General features: G+C 36.5%; 1 protein-coding gene and 1 long non-coding RNA gene across 3 annotated transcripts in view; one reads left to right on the top strand and one right to left on the bottom strand.

The window, feature by feature from the left end:
- Positions 1-12,100, bottom strand: part of Igsf11 (immunoglobulin superfamily member 11) — a 141,761-nt gene extending 129,661 nt beyond the window's left edge. The window contains exon 1 of one of the 2 annotated variants that reach the window (XM_021727954.3): positions 11,721-12,100. In XM_021727954.3, the coding sequence (XP_021583629.1) occupies positions 11,721-11,772 (52 nt within the window). In that variant the 5' untranslated portion in view covers positions 11,773-12,100. Of the gene's footprint in view, positions 1-11,517; positions 11,646-11,720 lie in introns of those variants that run through there. The other variant, XM_040270320.2, reaches the window with a different exon arrangement.
- LOC144376407 (uncharacterized) lies at positions 11,374-20,753 on the top strand. The gene is made up of 3 exons (XR_013436859.1): positions 11,374-11,507; positions 18,867-18,940; positions 19,230-20,753. It is a non-coding gene; the product is annotated as an uncharacterized LOC144376407 (long non-coding RNA).
- Positions 20,754-25,402: the final 4,649 nt, after the last annotated feature.

Here is a 25,402-nt window from a genome sequence, read left to right as displayed (position 1 = left end):
TCATCTTGGGCCCAGGCAAAGGAAACAGTTGTCTGTGAACTGAACCTTTGAAACCATGAGTCCAAAATAAACTTTTCCTTTTCTAAGTTGTTCTTGTCAGGTATTTTGGTAACAGCCACAAAAAAAGCTGATTAACACAGAAATTAGTTCCAAGAAGAGGGGTTGTTGCTCTGACTAACCTGACCATGTGGTTCAGAAGCTTTGGAACTTATCTGCAGGAGCAGTTTGAAAAAGTTTGGAGATGCAGGCTAGAGAAGCCCCAGAATGCTTTAAGCTGAGCTTCATGGAAGACACTGGTGTGAGCTCAGAAGACAGGAGTGAAAATAGGAATGCGGAAAGTAAAGACGGTGCTCATGAAGTTTCAGAATGGAACAGGCACAGCTCTATTGGAAACTGGACTAGAAGCAATTTATGATACATTCTGGCAAAGAATATGTCTACATTTTTTCCACATCCTGAAATTTTCTGTGAGGCTGAATTATAAGTAATGGACTACTCAAAACTCTAAGGAAAGCACAGAATTCAGGAAGTGGCATGAGTGTTGCTGGCAGCTTTCTGCCAGCTTTACTGGAAGAATTGGAGGGAAAAACAAAGCAGAAAGATTTTTAAAAACTTGCAGTTTGGCCGGACAAAAAGCACATGTAACATTGGGGCTAAGGAAGTTGTGATTAGTGAAAAGACTGCCACCACTAACAAGAAGCTAAATACTTTGTACAGAGATGGCAGGAAAAACCCTTTAAGGATATATGCAAAATCAGCAAGACCATAACACCATAGGCTGAAAGGTATAAAAGGGAAAAACTCTTTGAGTAGAAACCTTGGGGGCAACCCTCTTGCAAGGGTGGCCTAGAAAACTATTTCCCTATAATTCATTTCATCATTCTTCACCACTCAAACATTCAGAGGCTTCTGCAGTCATGATCAAGGAGCCTACTATGCTCAAGCTGACGGGAGACCTTGGTATCATCCACATGGTGCTAGTTCTGCAAGAATGCAGGATGCTGGATTTCAGGGTTCATGGAGGCTTTCACCAGGGTTTTAAAGAAAGGCCTAGGAGTCCAGGCAAGTGTAGCAGGGATAGAACCTCCACAGGCAGTTCCTGAAAGGATGATACATGAAGCTGTGAGGAGAAAGTCAAAGCATCAGTGAAAGCTTCAGTAGGTTCTTTCCTACTGTCTCTGTACAGGACTAAGAGATGCCAAGGAACATCTGCCAAGGAAAGCTGCTGGTTACAGACAGAGCAAGTTTAAGAGAGCGGCCAATATGCTACAAACACAAAGCCACAGGAAAGGACTGCTCAAAGTCTCTGGAGTCCACATCTCACCATCATGTGTTCCAGAAGCTAGAAATGAAGTCAGAGTATTTAATATTTGTCCACCAGCATTTTACTTTTTCTTTGACCCTATCCCTTTATTCTTTGCCCCTACTTATCCCTTTTGGAATGGAAATGTTGACTCTGTACCGTTATATATTATATGTATATAACTTGCTTTTGATCTTTACAGAGACTCAAAGGTGAGAGTTTACCTTGAGTCTCAGATGAGACTTTGGACCTGGACTTTGAGGCTATGCTAGACTATTGAGACTATGAGGATGCTTGGAGATGGCCTAACCGCATTTTGCATTGTGAGATCAACAGGAGCTTTGGGGAATAAGGGTGGAATATTACGGTTTGAATATGATGCTTCCCCCAAAAGACCCTATGTTAATGCAGAAGGTGAAATTATTAGATTATTAGATCTATAACTTACCCAGTTGATTAACCCATTTTGTGACTAAGAATTTGAATGAATTAATGACTTGAATGGATTACTGGGTGATAATTGTAGGAAGGTAGAGTATGGCTAGAAGAAGTGAGTCACTGGGGATATGCCTTGAGGATTATATATTTTGTCCCTGGCTCCTCCCACTATCTCTGATTCATGGCTGACATGAGGTGAGCCTCTTTCCTCTACCACACCCTTCTGCCATGATGTTCTGCCTTGCCTCTGACCCAGAGCAATGGAGTTAGTCATCCATGGACTGAATGTCTGAAACCATGAACTAAAACTCAACTTTTTTTTTCCTCTTCTAAGTTGCTCTTGTCAGATATTTTGGTCACAAAAATAAAAAGGTGACTAACATACTAAGATTTAAATACAAACAAACAAAGCATATATACAAATATCATAAGAATTAGATAAATATATATGTTTACCTATTTAGATAACATACATGAAACAGAAGAACAAGTAAAGGTTTTGCAAAGTTTAATGTACACATGGAAAGCAGAATTAGCACACTTGCCACAGTTGGGAAAAAACAATGAAAAGGATTAGGGAAACTAGGGAACAGGTTCCAGCATCCTCCACTCCAAAGAGAAAGCTGGTGTGCCAACTTCTACTGTCAAGAGAATCTGAGCAGAGAACTCAAGAGGAAGTGCTGAAAATTGCAAATTATTTTTGTGTTCATGGACTTCATCATCATCAGTTTATAGAATATTTGTTAGACATTGAAGGAGTAAGCAGATTTGATTTATTTTAATGCAGGCAGATGGCTTGGTCATAGAAAATGTGAAGAGATTTGCTGAGCGGCTTCATCAGATCAAGGACATTATGGAATTAAAGGGCTCTAAGAGACCATACTGGTCCAGCTCCCTGAAGCTCACAACATTATACTTTCTTATTAATGAGAAAGACAACTCAACCCTCTAAACTAGAAATAAACAAGAGAGAGAGGAACAAGAACACAACTAATTCCTTCAAAGAAGTACATATGTTAAAACTGAAACAAGAAATATAGATTGATCAACAGGCGACTAAAACATGTCTTGTTCCAAGGATACTGAAATCACATAAGAATTAAAGTCACAATTCCAAAAAAAATATTTTCATGAAAATGAATCCTGTTTAAGTTCCTGTAACTATTTTAGAGTACAAAACTCCAGAATCATCTCTTATCAGTGTAACTGAGTTTCAGGAAAACTTGAATGATCTGAAAGAAGATTCTACTTAACAAGATAACATAGTAAACAATAAGTTTAGGAATATCAAAATTATTTTAGTCTTGCCAGCACTATTCTATTTAAGAAAATACCTGGCTATATATACAAACATCTTCTTTCATGAAAATGCAAAAAGAAATCAGGAAAATACTGTGAATGGCACAAACCCGGCACAAACCCATCAGTGACATAAAATCAGAATTAAGATGTATCCTGACCTCCTCTGTTTAAGTATCAACATTTCCCTGACTAAAACTCACTATTTTTTTAAGCTTATGGGATTTTCATTTTTAATCAATAATCACACCAGTAAAAATGTCTCTATTCATCATGTAACCTAGAAGAGATAAAACTTAAGACACCTATCTCTGGCTTAGACCAAGAAAAATAAGAGAAAAGCAGAAGGGTCTGGGGTTAAAGCTTGGTGGTCTACAGCTCTAGCGCTTATCTAGTATGTGTGAAGTACTGGGTTCAATTCTCGCACCATATGTACATAAATAAAATAAAGGCCCATCAACAAATTTTAAAAAAAAATTTAAAAAGAGAAAAGCAAAAAAAAAAAAATCAAAGAAATCAAGGGAAAGGATCAAATACAAAGCAGTGGTAAAAAGAAGGTTCTTATCTTACTTAGAGCCTGCTTTGAACAACCCTTTCCTAATATACAGGATCTGCCCATGATATAAAGGATTTAAGAGAAAAAAAAGAGAGAGAGAGAGAGATACATATACAGCCTACACCAAAGTAAGAAGAAATCAATTTTAAAATGAGATTTCATAAGTTGTAAGAGTTACAAATGAACTTATTATTTATCTTAAAATGATGTATGCATATTCCATTTAATGTCATCCCATATAGCACAGCTTAATTCTATGCAATTTGTCACTAATCAATTTCCAAAGGGGGGGAAAAAAAGAAGAAAAATCTAACATTCCATTACAGTACACTGATCTCAAGTATAGTCAATGACCTGTGTGGGTCCCAAGATCCTTTCAGAAAGTCTGTGGGATAAAAACTACTTTTCTTAATAATAATGTTATTAGTATTTTTCCCTGAGTTGACACTTGCACTGATGGTAAGAAGCAGTGGTGGGTGAAGCTGCTGGTGCTTTAGCACAGGTCAAGGCCTTGGTACTAAAAATTACTAGGGGTTACTATAGTCTTCACTCATAGTTAAGAAAGAAAATCCAGTTTCACTAAAGAATGTCTTTGATGAAGTAATAACAATAAATTCACTAAATCTGGATCTTTTATGTTATATATTAACCATACAAAATGGATAGCATACAGTATAAATCACATACACTATATACTGAAGCAAAATGGTTGTCCCAAGGAAAAGCACAGGTGTAACTGGTGAACTCAAAACTGAAAGAACTCATCACTGTTTGTTGTTGTTGTAATTTTTTTAGTTGTAAGTGGTACGATATCTTTATTTATTCATTTTTATGTGGTGCTGAGGATCGAACCCAGTACCTCACAGGTGCAAGGCAAGTGCTCTACCACTGAGCTACAGCCCCAGCTCCCTCATTGCTGTTTTTCATAGAGCAGGCTCCTGACTTCAAAACAATACAACAGATCTTGCAGACATTTTCTCAAAACTGAACAATGTGAAACCATTACTGCAAGTAAAATAACTTTCAGTTGTTTGTTGCCAATAATAGGATTAGGGAAACTATTAAAATTTTGGAAAATGTTTATCTTACTTTGTGAATTAAATGGATTCACAATTCTAGAAAACTGTTCTGATGAGATCAGTGGTGATGTTAAAATGTAATTTTTATATCATAATGTAATATCAATAGTTGTAAGATCTGTAAAACAGAGTAAACCAATACTTTACAGTGATCATTGTATAATATTATAAAAATCACACATGAATAAAAGACCCAAGTACAAGATAAACCAATGGATTTAAATATAATCAGAAATATTCATTGATACGTTTTTTGATTTCACATTGCATCCAATCTTTAAGAAACCATTATGTATTATATTTTGGTAGAATAGCAAAGTAAAATATTCACATTATTTTAAGATTCTATTAAAATACTACATATCTGTGTAAAGAATAGATATTGGTCATATATTGACAAAATCAAGATAATATATCATAACAAATGGAATGGCAGATACAGATAGGAAAATACAGTTGTAGTGAGTCAGACATTAAAAAGATTTTCAAAAATGTAAAACAGAAATACTAATATTATCTGATTTTGGAAAACAAAAAGTTGACTTGCCATAAAAAAATATATTATTTGTGTCAACATCTAATGGTTTTAATTGGATTAACAAACATTTTTTTTATTTTTTCACTCTTAACTTTTCATGTGGTAAATATTGACAGACATAATCCACATAAACAAATACTCATTGTGATACTCAACAATCTTTAAGACCCTAAAATCTTTAAGAACACAAAGCTTGAGAATCTCTTCAGTACACTGTTAACACATCTTTCAGATGCTCTCTATGTATGGTATCTTAAGTCTTCCCCAACAACAGTTAGGATGGTGACCTGTATTGAAATATGGTCAATACACCTATGTCAACTGTACTCTAATTTTCTTAGCTAATGAAAATCTAAAATGCTAGCATGTTAGGAAGATGTTAACACCACAAGAAATGAAGTTTCCTACACTACGGCCTCTGTTTTTTGCCATGTATTTTGTGTTCTGGCAGATGATCTTAACCCTTGGAGATGACAAGAGTTGTATAACTGATAGTGATGCACCTGGCCCAAAGAAACAAAGGTCAATGGGGCTGGGGCTGGGGCTCAGCAGTAGCACACTTGCCTGGCATGTGTGAGGCACCGGGTTTGATTCTCAGCACCACATATAAATGCATAAATAAAATAAAGGTCTATCAACAACTCAAAAAATATATATTAAAAAAAAGAAAGGTCAAGTATTATGATCGATGTTTGATGTTTATTGTTAAGTCATCTTAAGCACAAAACTGAGAATTCAGTTGTGAATAGTACATAACTTTGGACATTTTGAGGGAACATAAACAACTCTGCAGCCTAAGATGATAGTCTATTAGGATATGAATCATAGGTGGCACAAACTATGAGTGGAAACGTGGACTTTGAGAAAAGGGAGGAGCATGGGAGGGGAAGATAACTGCCTATCTCCATTGGAGTAGATTTTTATGCCCTCCACATGTGCTGATTGAACTAATGCTCCTTTTCTAAAAAAGCATCTCCAGAGCTTAATACACAATGATGCAGGAAAGGAGAGGGAGGTTTTATACAAAAGGTGTTATATTTCAACTATCTCTGTTCTTGGAAGAATAGTTCTAAGATATAGGCCTCAAAAATAAGAACATACTAGACATGGAAATGGGAAACTTCACAGTTCACAAAGAATTGCCCAAAATCCAAGATCATTATTTACTAGAGAGAGCAAAATCTTTAGGAAAAAGACATTTCAAAATGAACAACTTTCAAGTTCTAGGATTACAGGTTAACTAAGAACATATTTTCCAAGGACTGTTAAGTATGAAAATGTTAAATAAACTTCCAAACAAGTCACAGAACTTTTTTAACTCTGAAAAGAGATTTCTATCATCTCTTCAACAAAATATACATCAATATTTAAGATTATTGCAACTGACAAAGCCACACTGATACCTGAAGAAAATACATTCCCATAAACATTCTTTCAGGCACTACAAGCACCTGGAGGTACCACTATACTAGCGAGATTCACAAGTGGGGAAACATACATACAAATCTACACTGAGATAATGATATCATAAAGTTGCCTTCATGGAACAAGAGGAAACACTGGCAGATAACAATGTCTACATACTCCCCCCATGCTCAGCTTCTAAGGTGATTTCTGGATCTGCCTTGTTGTTCCACGTGTTTTTTTGTTTGTCATCAATACTTGTAATAGTGCTGAATAAGTAGAAGCAGCCAAGACTCACTAGATTTATTACCTTAGAGGAATTTGATGCTACCAAACTCTCCAAAACGGGAGAGGATGAGGATGGAAAAGGAGAGGGGAAAACAATCAACATTAATAAGAAGGCAGAGAAAGAATTTACATGAGCAACTCCTACAAACAATGAGATTTAGGATACAGGTAAAAAAAAAAAGGACCTGTGATCAAGATTTAAATTTCCTTCAATTTTTTAAAACATTGGTCTAATGAGTCTTTTCAGACAGGTCTATAAGTGGCTCCATTACATCAGAATTACATCCACAATGTTACATTTTGTTATTACATATTAGGTGGCCCTAAGTGAAAAAGAGCATGCACTTTCCAATCCCATAAACCTAGTATGCTTTAACCATCTACACCCCACTCTAAATCTTGATAATTTATAGCTGCTAAAGATTCTCCCAAAGAACTCAATGTGGTACAAATTTTTCCTGAATTCAAAGCTTCTAGGATTTAACCTCCTTACCAGCAATGGTTGTTCTTAATAAAAGTTTGCCTCTTATAACGTCAGCTTATCTGTCTTCCCCTGGATCAAAAAAGTTAACTGCTAAATGAAGAAAAATCAAAGAGTAGACTTATACAAAGGAACTTTTATGGAAAAACTTGGTGCACATTGGTAAATTTCTATTTCATTAATCCTATTCAAGAAACAAAAAAAAACTAGTGCTATTAAAATATGAGGCTTCCTCTAATACATGAGTGAGGCAGAACTACACCACTTAGCACTTAGACAGCATACAGTATCTGATAATGGTAATGATAAACTGGTAGCAGGTCAGTGTGTAAGTCCATATTTTCAAATTAGGAAACAAATTTTCTCTCTGACTGATTTCACAGTTCTACAACTTAAAAGCATGACAAACAAACTACTCCTATAGTCTCTTTCTTAGATACTAAGAAATCAGACACATAGGGAATTGATTAAAGCAAACTTTCACAGAAAAAAAATCCTTCCATGGTTTAATAAGGTAGGCTTAGCCAACAAATAAACTAATTTAACTTTCCACTTTCAAGACCAAACTCAGCTCAAATCAGATGGCCTTTGAATACCACCCAAGAACTGGAAACCTCTTTTAAATCAGTTGTTCACAAAGGTATGATCAAGAGAGAATGCTGTGCCCTCTAGATGGGGGAAGAGTTCTCTCTGAGCCCAGGCCTGGGAGCTGTTAGTGCCTTAGTGCTAGGTAGTCCAATGAAACAAAGGAGATCAATAAGTGATTATAGTCACTGCAAGGGACTATACTAGAAATTTGTCAATCCTATCTCAAACTGCCCAAAGACTGAAAGATTATAAATAACTTGTTATAATCAGTCCAGAGATCAATACATTTAAAATCCTTATTCTAAATAAACTAGCTATAGTTGAGAATTTGAGTGGGAAGGAAACAACTTGCCCCGCTTTCTCCCAACTTGGCCAGTCCCTTGTTCTATATTACTCACTGTGCCTAAGGAAACTTGTACACCAGCACATCACCTTGTTTGACACTAAGTCACACGCCTTACATATGAGGATTCAAATGAGAATTTTCATTATAAATGTTTCCACTATAAAAGTGTGAAAACACATTTGAAAATGCGCCTTTTACTGTTACTGGGGGGGTAGGGGGAACCAAAAACAAATACCTTTCCCCATTGCATCATTACCTTGGGTCTGACAACAGTTCTAAGCATAAAATTTTTAAAGTGCTTATGATTTAATATTTAAATTGCTTTCTGAACAGTCCACATCAAATATATAGTGTATTAAGCTAACTTCCCTAAAATTTTCATATACTAGCTGTCACCTTCCATGTGGGTCAAACTACATATTTTTTTACTAAAAAGCGAATCCTTCCAAAACAGTTATCTAGTTAGACTTGAGCTGAGAAATTGAAATTTACAATAAATTTTTCATCATGCCAACATTTACAAGGTTCATAAATTTTTTCCTTTCATTTTACATGGTGTTTTCTTTCTTTATACATTTTTCTTGAATTCTAGAAAGTTAACTGCTACTTCAAGGGATCACGAAAACAAGAAACACATTTCTAACCCAATGGGAGAACTATGTAGAAGTTAACTTTTCAATTCTAATTCCCTTTAAAGTTACTCCACAGAGACTTAACAAAAATGACAGAAATTAGACACTTATTTCTTTTATTGAAATGACCCTCTGTTTCCTTCTGCCTTTGATGCATAATTTCTCTGCAGTGGTTGTTGCTGTTAGTTATTTATCGAGCTCCCATATCTCTTTCCACCATGTAAATTTTGTTCAGATAACCATCCCTTTTCTTCATGCCATAATGGAAGTTCTAAAGATGGACAGTAATTCAACAAAACAATTTTGACACTACCCAATTAAAGAACTTAATTCAGTCAGGACACAGTGTTCTCCTGGAGACTTGTATGCTAGCGCAAATAGGCACTTTAGCTGCTCATCCACTTTGCCTCCCCCATCATAAGAAAATTGAACATCAGTGCCTTTTCCAGGACAAAATGAATAAAGTCCAAGCTCAGCATTCAAGGATACCTACTATCTTGCCCCAAACTACCCTTCCAGACCTCTCTCTTCTGCACAGATCTTCTGCTCTAGCAGCCAGAAGCCTGCCCTTTCAAGAACATGCCTCTGCACTTTCCCCTTCACATCCTTCCTTCAGGCTGTTCCTTTGGTTAGGGAAGCCCATCCACTCCCCATCAGCCATTTCAATTCTAATCAAATTCAGATCAAAAGTAAATTTTTCCATAAAATTTTCCTTGATGCTTCCATTAATAAATGGCACTCATCATATATTCCTTGCATCATCAATTATTTGTGCATGCTTATAGCCTGTTTTAAAATTGAAAATGCCTAGCTGGGCGAGGTGGCACCCATCTGTAATCCCAGCGACTCAGGAAACTGAGGCAGGATTGTGAATTCAAAGGCAGCCTCAGCAAGTTAGCAAGGCTCTAAGCAACTCAGATAGACCTTGTTTCTAAATAAAATATTTTTAAAAGACTGCGGAATTTTGTTCAGTGGTTAAGCACCCCTGGGTTCAATCCCTAGTACCATAAAAGAAAAAAAAAAGACAGAAAGAAAATGCCTTAAGAACTGCTAACAAACTTACACATATTTGCATCCCAGCACTGTCTTTATCCCACCACCATCTTTCCCCAATAGATACCCAGAGTACAGAACACTAGCTTTGTAAATATTTGCTGAACAAATGAACACATTTTATTGAAGGTGAAAAAGTGCCTCTACAGAACAGAATATCACTAAAACTGAAATGTCCTTGTGATAGTTTTTAAAAACAATCTAGTATATAGCTTAGGAATAGTTCTGCTGAAAGCAAGGAATAAATCAGATGACCTTATAAGGCTGATTCTGCAAGTCAGATCAACTTTGTAAATATTGCCTAATAATTCAAAAACAAACTATACATAAATTCTATTTACAAAAGTAGCATTATTGTAATGCATAAAGTTTAATGATAGTTTTTCTACCAAAAACTTGAGCTGTTCTTATAGTAATATTTATAATATTTTTATGTAATATTCCAGGATTGTATAAAAAGCTCATTTAGTCTTATTTCACACTTGAAAGAAGCAGGATAGAGAGAAACAAAGGCTGGCTCAAAATTAATTTGGAAAAGGATGAAATTAATTTGGAAACTCTAACTCATAAAATGAATACATTGATGTGACTATTGTCTGCATATCATCACTAAAAACATATCTACAGAACTCCAAAAAAAATGTTATCTATCACTTTGATGGTTTTACCGACCCTAGTCTTTGAAGGGGAGATACATACAAAGTTTTAATATTCTTTTCTCCTCTCCTAAATGATTGTGTACAATTTAAATCTGCTAAAATTGGATTACTTTGAGATCTGTTAGGTACATTGTAAGTTCATTTAAGTCTACAAAACAACTGGAAACGTATATACTAGTATCTCCAGAAAGACATGTGGTTAACCACACTCCATAAATCATTGAACTTGCTTGTTAAATAAAAGGGTTTAAAAAAAAAACTCTTCAGAATAAATCTCAGTAAACCACAGCAATCGATTAAATGGGACAGAAAACTTGATTCCACAGGACAATGCACACACAAAAGCAAAGGACATTGTACAAAATGAAAACTAGAGTCTAACATCTAATGGCTATTCAAAGAAAATAAAATATGACAAAGATCACGGAGCAGAAAATTAAATTTAATAGATTTTTTTAAAAAAAAACCGTTAACAAGAAAACAACGATGCCTTTTTTCTTTTGTCCTAAATATTGTTACAATCTATGTATTTTGGTGAGACAACTTAAACCCTTCTCAAATGAAGCTAGAATATAAAATAAATTCTTGTTTTCAAACGCAATACAGCACATTACGCAGTTGTTTTTAAAATATCACCTTTTTAAATCTGCAGATGCTTCTTTAAAAGGTTATGATAAGGCTACAATTTAAAAGTTTTCCAGGAGCCACCTAGTAACGGAAACTGATTCTAAATAGTGTTTCCAGATGGAACAGTAAGAAATTCCTTATCTAAAAAAGCTCCTGCATTGCCCAGAAGCATGCCTTAGAGTCAGGCGCGCCAGCAGCAGCGGAAAGGAGCCCCAGGTAGAGTTACCTCTGACGGGAACACCTGAGAGGTGCGGGTGGCCGGGGAGGCAGCTGCTGCAGGTGGGCGCGAGCCCGATCCCCAAACGAGGAACGCTCACGGTCCGGGGGAAGCTGAGCTCCCAACACTTGGCAAAGACAAAAAGGCTGCGCTCCTCAATTGCTTCGCCGCGGGCCTGGCCCTACCGCGAGGGGAGGGCTCGAGCTACTCACCGTGCAGGGAGAGAAGCAGCAAGGGCGCCAGCGGGGAGCTCCGAGAAGTCATCCCGGGGCCGCAGAGAGCGCGCCCGACGCCTGTCAGGCTTCTGGTCGCGGCAGCGGAGGCGCGACCGGGTCTTGGTTCTCCTTGGGACAGCCCGGTCCTCCCGGACCCGCCGGGCTGAGCTGGGTTCTTCGACGCGCGGAAACGCCAAGAGTAGCTCCTGCCTCCGCGGAGGCTGAGCTGCAAACAGAGGTTCCCAGGCTAGCCGTCCGCCCAGTAACGCCACCGCCACCTAGCTGCCCCAGGACCCGTCGGCCACTCGTACTGCCGGGGGAGCCACTCCTCCCAACTCCGGCCCAGCTACTCCGGCAGCAGCCGGGCTCCCGGCCGTGCCGCCCACTCTCCCGCTTGGTCTCCAGGGCAACCGCGGCTCCAGCGCGACGCCTGGCGGCCCACCCGCTGAGCGAGCGCTGCGCGCAGCTGGCGCGACCCCGCCACCTGTGCGCCGCGCCGCCCGCTCCCCCGCACGCCTCCGCCCTCTGGGGGACCCGAGGCGCGGACGCCTTTCTCTCTCCTGCCCTAAACTTATGTGCGGATTGGTGGTGTCTGCCCGAACCCTACAGAGCTTTAGGGTGACTTTACAGCTTTCATCAGAGCTAGCAAGTCCTCTGCTGCAGTTTTCAGATAGTTCTTTTATGCTGTTTGGCCTTTTCTCCCTCAGTCCTCTCTTTTAAAACCTAAATAATCTGAAAGAATCAGACTAGCAAAATTAGAAATCGGGAGATTTGCCCTTATAGCTCGTTTTATTTCCTGGATACCCTTTTCCTTTCCTGAAAAGAGTATAGACACTGTACCATGCTTCTCGCTCCCCATTCCTGTCAAAAAGTCTGCCATCTTCTCTTGCCTTGGTCATAAAATTTATATCAACTTTGAGTGTTTTAAGTTTTCTTTTCTAACGTTAGCGCTCTCATGACTAATTTGAAATATTAAACTCACAGACCGTGCTTTCATTGTAGTAGTTATTTTAGAAGGACTATTACTTTGGGGGTTTGCTTTGGGTTGGGTTAGAGAGAAAGATCTTCATGGCATCTGAAATTGTTTACTGGTTCTACCTACATCTTTTCTGATAAAACCCAATCTTCATTCCTTTTCCATTTAAGTCTGTTCTCTGTTTTACAACCCATAGCCACTTTTTGCAACTGCATCTTAACTGAGTCCCCTAAATTTAAGGACATCTTCTTAGGGACTGCCCAACAATCTGGGTCAATTTTTTTCAGAAGCATAGTTTAGGATTCTTGGGGACACTCAGAAATTCGGAGGGCCCCATTTAACAGGTACAATCCTCCAAAGGCAGCTCAGAAACAAAATTAGTATCCTCGGAAGAAAAGCAAATATATAAAACGTTTCTTAAAAACATACTTTTGAACACGGATTGAAAGATATATGGAAAATGAAAATAATATCAAGATGGTGCATGTTTTTTGAAAATGTGTTATATTTTTAAATTAAAAAGGGAATGTGTTAACAAATTCCAATATCTTTTAACAAGAATATCCTGAAAAAAATAAATTTTGATTATGAATTAGAGATGCCTCAATTTTACTCACTACTGCTCATTTGTCTTTCATATTAATAACAGAAGTTTAAATTTTTAACTATGATATCATCACCAGGCTCATTTTCATCCTTTTAAACTCCAGGGCAAGGACTAGATTTTCTTTTCTCCACCCAATTCAATTTTTTACCCTTTCTTGCACATTTTCTTCTGTCTGATCCAATTCCAAGCAAGGCATATAAGTAATACAAGAAGAAGAAAAAAGGAGCTGCAAAGCATTCACTTTCCTTCATCGTAATCTCAGATTCAATTGGAGAGGTAAAATATTTTAATTAAATAAATAACCTAATATTCTAGGTTTAAAAGCCCTGATAAAGCAAGTTATCCCATATACTTATTAGATCAATCCATCAAATATTTACTAACTACCTGCATTTTGTAAAGCACTGAGAGGAAGTTTAAACAAAAAGCCTCAAATCAATTCCAATTGTATCTGGGCTATATCTGTGCTATCATGAATGAGCAGAGAAAGAGAATTCTCCTGCCCCTTTGTCACCACAGTGCACTTCTGCATTGCTCAACAAAAGCTGGTGACTCAGTAAGAGGATAGAGTGTTTAGAGTTTTGTAGAGACACTCTTTTAAGAGAAAAAGAAGTGTGGCTTTTGAAGGGAGAGTGAGGATGATCCCATCTCAGGAGGCAGATGGTAGATGGTGGACTCAAGGAAGCAGATCAGGAGTACTAGAAGCTTCAAGTGCTAGACACAGAAGCTTTCAAAAGTAAACTATCACTGGAAACAAAGGAAAGGTGTAATTTTTAATTCACAGAGATAATACCACCCACATGTACTTTGACTGCATTTTTTTATCCCAATCTACCTATGAATACAGTAGGAGTTGTTTAAATCCCTTGAGAATTCTGAGTGGTAAGGCAACAGATAACATTGTTCACTTGTATCACACTTTATAAATTTCAAAGTGGTCATAATTTACTGTAGTCATAAGGAAGATTAGGATAAAAGGACTGGTGAAACTCGTCATTACTAATGAAAATGGTCTTAAAGTACATGCCAGTGGTATCAACTCTGTGAATTTAAAAATCACACTTTTCCTTTCTCTCCTGAGTATACTTTTGAAACCCTCTATGTGTAGCCTGTAAAGCTTCCAGGTAAAGCTTTAAGATAATCAGGAAAAGAAAGGGAGTGGGACAGGGGTGCAGAGAATCTTCACCTCCAGGTAAAGGGGACAGCTCTAATTAAGTAGTCAAAACCACCTTGACATCAGAGAATCTTAAAACCATCTCTGGGGAACACTGCAGTTACCTCCTCAACATTTATCTTTCCCCCACCCCACTACCATCCCACCATAACCCCACCCTCTACCTTAGTAGCACTAAACTTTTGGATGACATTGGTCCCACTTCCACCTCTGGAAGAGATATAATGGGTCTAACTTACTGAAAAAGTAAATGGAGAAGTGAATGACTGGGAGAAGGAACACTGGTAAAAGACCCTGCTATAGTTATAGTGGTCTTGGCTCATAAACATTGATAAAATGCGAATACAAGTCACCTCTAAATATTTAATTATGGATTACCCAAATTCAAAATTTTGATCTTATAAAAGCTTCTCTCTTCAGTCAGTCAAACTGTTGGACCATCTCTTTCCACAATCAGTTAATTTGCACTCAAGAATGGAAAATTAATTTTATTGTTAACTTAGGAGAAAGAGAATTAAGAAAGAAGAATGATAGAGGGCATTAAAAGGCTTTCCAAAGCTAAATATGAATTACTTTTGAATTAGCTATTTTCAATTATTAATACCTCAATTTCCTCTCTTTTCATATACATAAATTAAAGGTAATTGCATATAAGTTTGAGAGATTGTCTATGGAATTTTTTTTATAAATAAGAACCTGATTCTTAAAGTTAGGAAAGACCTATTTGACCCTTGTTTGAGCCAGTCACTCATTCTGTAACTATTTTAACTCTTCTGCTAGAGCCAGGTTATTGTCTAGGGTAGAGCTTGGTCCTTGTAGAAGAAAACTTTGAGAGGAATTCTTTATCCTGCTCCTATTGTCAAACGTCAAGAAAAGCTCAAAAATAATAATAAAAGAGTGAAAAAGAAAATACAGGAATCAGAGGAAGGCAGCAAGCAAACCGTGTTTATTATGTATTGACATAAATAGACCATTTAATATTTTAAAACATCCTTTTCAAATGTGGAGTAATTTATAGTCTTGGTATATTGATAGCTTAGTCTCTCTTACATCTGTTTCTTCCCACTCCTCTGGCAACTCTTACTAGATAGGACTTCCACAAGGGTAAACAGCCATCTCCATCCCCCTCCTCATATAGCTCAGTTCTTAGCACTGTTGTAAATATTATTGAAGGAAAATTTCACAACATCTTCATCCATTTCAGGAAAAGTTAGCTCTTCTCCTTGAAATCCTTTCATTCCGAACACATTTAGTTTTAGGTAAAGTCACTCTCTTATAGGGCACATTGTAACAAAACGCTACTGAATTCATTCTATTGGCAAATTTAAATAGTACTACTATGAATTTCAGGACTTGGCAAAAGTGATAACCTAAGAAGCACTTTATGTAGCATCTAAAAATTGTATGTAGTCACTTTCTTATAAGAATTTTTTTCTTAATTTTTTTGGTGGTGAGAATCCAACCCAGAGCCTCGCACATGCTAGACAAAAGTTCCACAAATGAACTACATCCTCAGACCAAGGCAAATCATCTTTAAATATTCCTCAAAAGTCTCTTTACCATTTTTCATTAAACTGATCTGCTTCAAATTTATCACTTCATTTTATATATTGAGGAGTAGGCAATCCGTTATCTCAGTGTTTTCAAATTCTTATGAATTTTTCATAGAAGTTTAATTTACAGTGTAGTTCAAACTTACTTTTCCAGCAATAAAGCAAACTAGAGACCTTGACTGAACAAAAGTTATATTCTCTTTAAATCGTAAATGAACTGATGAGCTCTCAATAAAATATAGAAAAGTCAGGCCAAAAGCTATACTCAGTACAGCATCCAAAGTGATCTTATCAGGTTAAATCAGGTCACTCCTTCACCCAAGACCAACAAATGGTTTCTCTGTCCACTCAGAGAGAAAGTAGAAGTCCTTGCCGTGTATGACAGGGCCTGTGTTAGTTTTCTATTGCTGATGTAACAATTACTTCAAACAATGGCATAAAACAACACAAATATCTTACAGTGCTTGAGGTCAGATGTCTAAAATAGCTCTCAGTGTGCAATTAACAAGGTGTTAGCAGGGCTGTGTTTTTGTGTTTCTTTCAGAAAGCTCTCAGGGAGAATCTTCTCTAGAGGCCACCTTTTCTTCTTGGCTCCTGATGATCCCCTTTCTTCATGTTTAAAGCCAGCAGTGTTGGGCCAAGTCCTTCTCACACTGCTATCTCTCTCTTTTTCTTCTGCCTCTTTCTTCCACGTTGAAGGATCCTTGTGATTCTATATTGGGCCCACTTGGATAATCTAGGATAATCCTCATTTCCAGGTCAACTGAATAGCAACCATCTGCAACCCTAATTCCCATTCACCATATAAACTAACATACAGGTTCTGGGCATTCAAAAGTGGTCATCTTTGGGAGGCCATTATTCTTCTTGCCACAGTATAATCCCCCATTATCTCTCTGATTGTGTCTTCTATCCTCCACCCATTCTCCTCTCACTATAACAACCTCCTCAATGTTTCCCGAACAAATAGGAACACGTTTGCCTCAGGAGCACTGCAATTATTCTTTCCCTAGATTTCTACATAGTTCTCTTTTTATTTCTTAGGATCTTTTCTCATTGTTTGGATATAATGTGTCCTCCAAAAGCTCCTCTGTTAATGCAGAAATGTTCAGAGGTGAAATGATAAGATTATGAGAGCTGTGGTCTAATCAGTCCATCCTAGTTTGAATGGACTGACTGGATGGTAACTATAAGCAGGTGTGACGTGGTTGGAGGAAGTATGTCACTGGGGTTGTGCCCAAGAAGGATACAACTTCCCTGTGGCCCCATACCCTTCCTCTCTCAACTTCCTGGCATCATGATCTAAGCAGTTTTCCTCCACTGTGCCCTTCAGCCATGATATTCCGGGCTCCCTTGGTCCCAGAGTGGCAGAGCCAGCCAACCGTGGACTAAATCTCTGAAACTAAGCCAAAATAAACTTTTTCTCCTCTAATTGTTCTTGCCAGGTTTCCATCACAACTAAAAAGTTGACTGAAACACTCATTTCACCTAAAGTGAAGTCTTAACTACCACCTAAACTGAAATAAAAAGTTTAAAAGATATTTTAAGATCTCTTTCCCTACTGTATTTTCAATAACATACTCTAATAATCTCATTTATTGTCTGCTTCACTCAATACAATCCATGAGGACAGAAATTTTGATCTGTTTTATTCGTCGATGAATCTCAGTACTTTAAACAGGGTATAATGCATAGTAAATACTAAATAAACATTTTGGAGAGATGAAACGATGAATGAAGCAAGCCTAGGAAGTTTCACAGGAATGATAACATTCAGAATAGAGTCTCTGACCTCAAGTATAAAAGTAGGTATTAATAACAAAAACAGACATATGTTTTGATAACTGTACTTATTAATAATTCAAAATCAAAGAAATCATAAAGGAAACAAATCTAGCTTTAAATAAAGTGATTCATATCAAAACCTGTGAAATGCAGCTAATCTGTATACTTTGAGGAAAACTTAAGCCTTAAATGTGTATATTAGAAAAGATGAAAGCCTAAATACCAATAAATTAATGTCTAGCTTGGAACTTTGATGAAAAAAAAAGGTACAAAGGAAGTAAAAGAAGGAAAATAATAAAGAGGAAACTAATAAAATATTTAACAAATACAATATAGAAGTCAAAAGTTGGTACCTTGAAAAGGTTAAGTTAACCAAATTCTAGTGAAACTAATCAAGATTAAAAATTAGAACTACCTCAAATATCATAATAAAAGGATATATCACTACAGATGCTGCAGGCAATAAAAACATAAAGTATAGTAATATATTTTGTCAGCAAATTTGAAAACTTTGGAAGAAATGAGCAAAATCCTAGAAAATTATAACTTGCCCAAATTTGCTTAAAAATAAATAGAAAATCTGCATAGCCCCATACAGTAAAAGTAACTGAATAAACAGCTTAAAATCTTTCTACAAATAAAACTCCAAACAACTTGATCAAATTTTAGCAAATGTCCAGGGAAAAGAAATATATCTTTTGCAAACTATCAAAAACTAAATAAAAAAGATAAACACTCCTCAACTCATTTTATGATGCTAGCATTATATTGACAGGAATAATAATAGAAAGGAAAATAACAAGCATGTCTCCAGATGCAAATGAATATTAGCAAACCAAACCCTATATGTATACACATACACATATTTACATATATATGTATGATTATGTTAAAACATATGCATATTAGTACATTTTAAACATATCTAAAATAATAAAGCACATCAATTGAATTTATTTTAAGAATATAACATTGGTTTAACATTTGAAATCAATAAATGTAATTCATGCTATTAAGATTAAAAGAAATTATATGATCATCTCATTAGGTGTCTACTAAAGGCAAGGAGAAACCTGGCTGCCACTGTCAGAGAACATTAAAACCAGAATGAAAAACTAGGAGGTGAGTAACTACTTCTAATGGCACTTAATTGTGAAAAGAAGATAACGCACTTAAATCCCCAAATTCTAGGCTCATGGCCAGAACTGAAATTCACATACTTTCTAAGAGTACACTTAAGAGAACTGTATCTCTTGAAGATATAGTGTTGAAATAATTAAGACCTCATAATTAGTTTCAGAAATAAGATCTGTAGTCTCTATCTCTCTCATTTCTTGCTGTGTCACTTAAATATTTATTATTTTAACTAACTTATTGTTTCTTTCCCTTGACCCCCCACTATTTTATTTAGGGCGTGATTCTGGCAAGCAACTTTACAGTTAGTCCACAGACTAATGAATATCAAGACAGAAAAACAACCCAAATAGAAGAAGGATGGCTATCACTCCTGGACTAAATTCTTAAAACTTGAGTTTTCTCCTAATGTGGAAGAATGGAGTGATTTTTTTAAGTTATAAAAAGGATACACATATTACATACTTTTAAGTATACTGTAAGTCAAATGGTATTGGTGGATATTGCCCATTCAAAAGGGTAGACCTCAATGAAATTGTTTGAATGCTAAGCAGTTTTTAACTGCTAAGCATCAATACCCTCTCCCAATTTTCAGAGAATTTTCCAGAGTCTACCAAAGTGCAGTCCCATCACTTATGGTTTAGTCAATTGAAGAGGCTCACCTCTGGAATCTTAAGTCTCAATCAGGTGTCATAAAAAATTGAAGGTAAGGAAAACATAAGTATAAGGGAATAACAAGACATAAAGACAAGAAAGGTACAAGGAAGAATTCATTCCACTGACCAGAGGCATCCAGTACCTGGTGTCAGCAGTGGTGCCAGAAGCTATCCAGGGAATCATCATTGGAATTTTCAAGATCATACAGTGCTGAAGTAGTAAAGGCCAAAGAAGAAAACCTCTTTTCTGACTCTAAGGTCAACATTCTTTCTACAATATGTTGATATTTCTTCTTTAAGTCAGAAACCTCATTGTTAATTTGGAACTGATAATTTTTTCTGTACTTTTAATACTAAATTTTTGTTTGTTCAGATCTTAGCCTGTCTTCCTTAAGAGAGAGATTTCCAAAGAGAGAAAGAGCTACCACTCTCTTCAAAATTCATCAAAATTTTTATATTTAGAAAGCATGAAAAACTAAATAAATAATGCCTAGATTGTATGTGCTCTTGATAATAAACTCAGGAATAATCCGTAAAAATTGGAACCTAAATTAAAAACAGTGTGTTCTGCTCTGTTTCTATGGTAACATAATGAGGGAAAAAACTAGACTGCCTAAAAGATATTTTAATTTCAAACCATTGGTTCCAGTTTTAGTATCATTTTTAGAAAAATCCGTATAAATCTAGTCATTACTATTACCAAAATTCACATATTAATACCATGTATTCCCAAAGGAAGTGTACCACAGTACCTCTGCTGAAGGTTTATATCAGCCTCTCACAGATATAACAGGTATAACCTGACAGTGTCTTGCTTTGCCTTGGCCTACCCCAGTAAACTCTCTTCTGCTCCGGAAAGTCTCTCACATTGCTACCTGAGACACTGACAGGAACCCTGGGGCACTGTTGGGTGCAACTCAGAAGCACAAGGATGTCCACACGTACAGAACCAAGGTAGAATGGGAGTCGATGGATAATCCTTTTCCCTTGCATCCTGTGTCAGTTCTTAGCCATATTTTATCAGCCTCCTTAGAAGGTTCTGGCATGACCAACAGTAACTACCTAGCAACAAACACATCTTTAGTTGGCTTTTCCTTTCCCTTTTTCACTCCTCCATCAGTTACCCCTTGTCCCTGAAATTACTTTGTAAATAAACTAACTATACAGAAGCCTTTGGCTCAAGATGTGCTTTTGGGGACCCCATGCTAAGAGGTCAACCTTGGGTATATTTATATATCTATATGTATGGTTCTTACTAAGATTTCACTACAGTTATTTTTTTAAATTTAGTGCCCAGTTATTTTAAATTATACATCATAATTATTGAAATAGTATACTTCTTCTTGCCCTAGAGATTTTGTGGGTCTCTATAATGTATCTTCCTTAGTGAATTGAATAAAAAAAACCAGAGCTTTTGTGTTTGAATTTCTAAATGATAACAGGTTTGCTCAGTTTCAAGTCTGCTATGGGTTTTTATTACCCTTTGAAAAGACACTTAACCTCCCTATGCCTCAACTACCACCTTTATCAAAGTGGAATATAATTCCTACTTCACAGGTTGTTATTAGAATTCAATGAGGTAATATGTGTGGAAATGCCCATTACAGTGCCGGGCAGATAATCCACCTGGAGAGTACTGTTAGCTGCTGTTATTACCACTATTACTAGAATTGGTTTTACTTGAAAGTCTGCCATCATGAGGATAAAATATCCATTTTGTAGACTTGGTATTTCCACCTAAAATCTCTCACTGCATTCTATTTTGTAGCCATAAATAAATATTTGAATTCATTTAACGCTTAGAATCAAGGTATCACCACAGAATAAACTGAGAAAACCTCTGTATAAATCTTTGAAATGAGAAGCTTCAAGACATTCTCTCTTTAACAAATAGCTTTGCCTCACAACAAACCCTACCCTGTAGTTCCTCCAGCGCTGAATTTGCACAACTCTTGCGCAGTCTTTCATCAACTCAACGGGGATAGAAAAATCCTATGATGTAAGAGAAAACTAAAAAAAAAAATACATCATGAAAAATGCACACTCATATTGCGGTTATAAAATGACTTGATTAACAAGTGCACTAGGATAAATGGCCAGAAATTCCAGGGATCCTGCCAATGGTTCCCTACCTATTCCTATCAAGGCTATAGTATAACACCACCTGTTGGCATTTTAGACTAAAGCTTAGTTTATTGATGAGCATGTTCTTGGACCCAGTATTGATTGGTACTTCCAGGGAAGAATTAGTGATGCCAAGAATAATCAGTGGGCATTTTTTTATCACCTTAATTCAAGAATACTGGGTCATGATATACAAGGAGCCACTCTGTTTTCTGAAGCAGACTGTCTGCTATTTAAACTAACTTTGTTTTACACCACATCCTCCCTTAGAAAGTAATTACTTCAGCCTGTCCTACCCATGAGAAAAGGGACAAACATAGAACCTGGATTATCAATATAATTATATCTTAATTTGCATTATTGGTAAAGTACCCTATAATAGGCTTTCATAATATTTGTTGAAACCATACTATCTCCTGGGCTCTGTCCAAGGTACTGGTAATACATTCAGTACCAAAAACTGATAGATCTTTGCTCTTATGAAAACTTCAGTCTAGTAGAAAAGACAAAAATTCATCATAACATCCTAAAAACAAAGTAACACATATTATGAAAGAGAGAGGTCAGGTTCTAAGGGGACCTATAATCTGAGATAATCAAAGTGTTCTGGAACGAGTTCCCTTAGGATGTGATGCCTACACAAAGGCTGAAAGTTAACTAGGCAAAGAGGAAGTGAATAATTTCTAGCACAGGCCATAGAGATATTTTAAAGCAAAGCTATACATTTTTAGAATATTTTTTAATTGTCAGTGGACCTTTTTTTTTTTTTTTAATATTCGGTGCTGAGGATCAAACCTAGTGCCTCACACATACTAGTCAAGCGCTATACCACCAAGCCACAATCCCAGCCCAGCAAACCTGTACATTTTTTTATAATGTTTCTTTTCTTTTTTAAAAAAATATTTATTTTTTAAGTGTAGATGGACACAACACAATAACTTTATTATTATTTTTTTTAATGTGGTGATGAGTACTGAACCTGGGCCCTGCCCATGCTAGGTGAGGGCTTTATGGATGAGCCACAATCCCAGCCCCAAATCTTTACATTTTAATTCCTCTTTGTAAATCCTGTTTTCCTGTGACTTTTCTCCTTTAAGATAAACCATGAGTTTTGTTGTACACAGACATGGATAGAACAGCTACCTCGGGAGAAACCTCATTCCTCTGCTATAAGAACAAAAGTTACATTTTTAAATTCATGGTAAGACTTCTTTCTTTTAGTTAGATTTCAAGAGAAGGGAGAGTCCTACTTTTGCTGTTGTTCTTATTACTGTTTGTAGTTTTGTTTTAAATTCAGTAGTTCCCCTTAAATATTAAGAGACAAGTCAGATAGATTTACACAAAAGTATTACATTGTAAGAGGACCCTGAAGATAAGTTGGAGGACCTTACATAAATAGGGTTCCAACAGCAAGAAGGTGAGAGAATACAGAGAAGGTCAGGGAGGTCAAATGTGGAATTTACTTTCCGTGTGTGGTGTCATGGAGGCACTACTACAGAACAGTGGCCAGGAAAATCTCTTTTGTTATTGCTTGTTTCTAACAACTTTATTGAAATATAATTCATATAACATACAATTCACCTTTTAAAGTATACAGTTCAGTGGTTTTGGGTATGTGTAATTATTACCCCCATCAACACTAAAACATTTTCATCATCCCAAGAAGTTCCCTGTTCATAGCTATTCCCTCCCTTACTTTTGACGCTCCACTGCCTTGCCCTAATCAATGAATAATCTACTACTTTTAAATATATGTACATATTTATAAATATATATTATAAATAGTGTATTTATAAAGCATATAAATATGTAGACTGTGGGGACAAGTGCATGGTGTACTGCATATATGGCATATGTTAAGGGCTTCTGAGTGGCAAACCACTCCCCCATGCTAAGCTTGTGAGTAGCAAACCCCTTACCCCAAAGGCACAGCCCTGGGCCTAAGGCCCCGTGTTGCAGTCCCTACGCTTGCTCCATGGCCCACTCCTCGATTGGTTGCTGCAAGGACAGTCAGCAGAAATTGCATTGCTGGCTGCCTGTAATCTGCTTAGCTACTGCTTGAGTATATACATGGTAACTGCACAATAAAATCAGACCTGCTTCCTGCTTGGTCTCTGGAGGTCTTGATTAGCTACTCCACAGCCACACTCTCTTCTACCCTGTTCTGTGGACCTCCTTGCTGGACGGGAGAGAGCCCATGCAGTAGACTACACATATAAGTATATTTATACACATATAAATATGTACATATATTTATATAGAGACACACACAAAAAGGTTTCTGTATTCTGAACTTTCATATAAATGGAATCATATAGTATGTGTTTTTTTTTCGGTGACTGGTTTATTTCACTTAGCTTTATGTTGTAACAATGTTATCAGTACTTTGTTCTTTTTATGGCCTGGTAATATTCTATTTCATGGATATACTGCATTTTGTCAATCTATTTATTAGTTGATGGACATTTGCTTTGTTTTCACCTTCTGGCTCTTATGAGTAATGCTGCTATATGTATCTGAGTTCTATAGTAATTTTATATTTCATACTGGAGAACTCCCAGACCACTTTCCAAAGTAGGGACATCATTTCACATTCCCACTAATAGTGTTCAGAGTTATGATTTTTCTATATACCCAACATTTGCAAAGTCAAAAAACAAGCCTCACTGTAACTGGACATAATCCATTATGGTGCTACAGAAATGGTGATTTCAAGCATCAAATGAATTCAAATATTTACATAGGGCTGCAAAATACAATGCAATGAAAAGGTTTTAGGTGTAAAACCTACATGTCTACAAAATGGACATTTTATTCCCATGATGAGACTTTCAAGTTAAAACTAATTCTACTAACAATGATAGTAACAGCAGCTCATAGTACTTTCTAGGTTGACTATCTGCATGGCACTATAATGGGCATTTTCACACATATTACATCATATGATGGTGTTTTAGTCATCTTTTTCACCACTGTCACCAAAGACCTGACAAGAACAATTAAAGGAGAAAAAAAAGTTTCTTTTCAGAGTTTCAGTCCATAGACAGCTGGCTACGGGCCTGTGTGGTGGAGGAAAGTGGTTCAGGACATGATAATCAGTAAACAGAGACAAAGCTCTGCTCAGCAAGACAAAATATATATCCCAAAAGCAAATCCCCAGAGACCCCATCCCCTCCAGCCATGCTCTACCTGCCTACAGTTACTTTCCAGTCAATCCCTATCAGAGTATTAACACACTGATTAAGACTTTCATAACCCAATCATTCATCTCTAAGCTTTCTTGCTTAGAGAAACAAGAAATTAGAATATTTCAAATTTTATTTTCTCATGAAACTTTTCTTTTAATGGGTCTCAAAATTCTCAGATTTTTGATCAAGTTGTTTTCATTTAAAAAGATTGATTTTATAGCAGTGCAACTCACTATAGACAAGATATGGAATCAGCCCAGGTGCCCATCAATAGATGAATGAATTAAGAAAGTGTGATATATATATATATATATATATATATATATATATATATATATACACACAAAGGAGTTTTATACACAACGGAGTTTTACTCAGCCATAAAGAAGATGAAATTATAGCATTTGCTGGTGAGTGGATGGAACTAGAGAACATCATCCACAAAATCAGGGGTCGAATGTTTTCTCATGTAAGTGGAACTA

Source organism: Ictidomys tridecemlineatus, chromosome 3, assembly GCF_052094955.1.
Source record: "Ictidomys tridecemlineatus isolate mIctTri1 chromosome 3, mIctTri1.hap1, whole genome shotgun sequence".
In the NCBI taxonomy this organism is placed as follows: domain Eukaryota; kingdom Metazoa; phylum Chordata; class Mammalia; order Rodentia; family Sciuridae; genus Ictidomys; species Ictidomys tridecemlineatus.
This window is presented reverse-complemented; position numbering and strand designations above follow the sequence as displayed.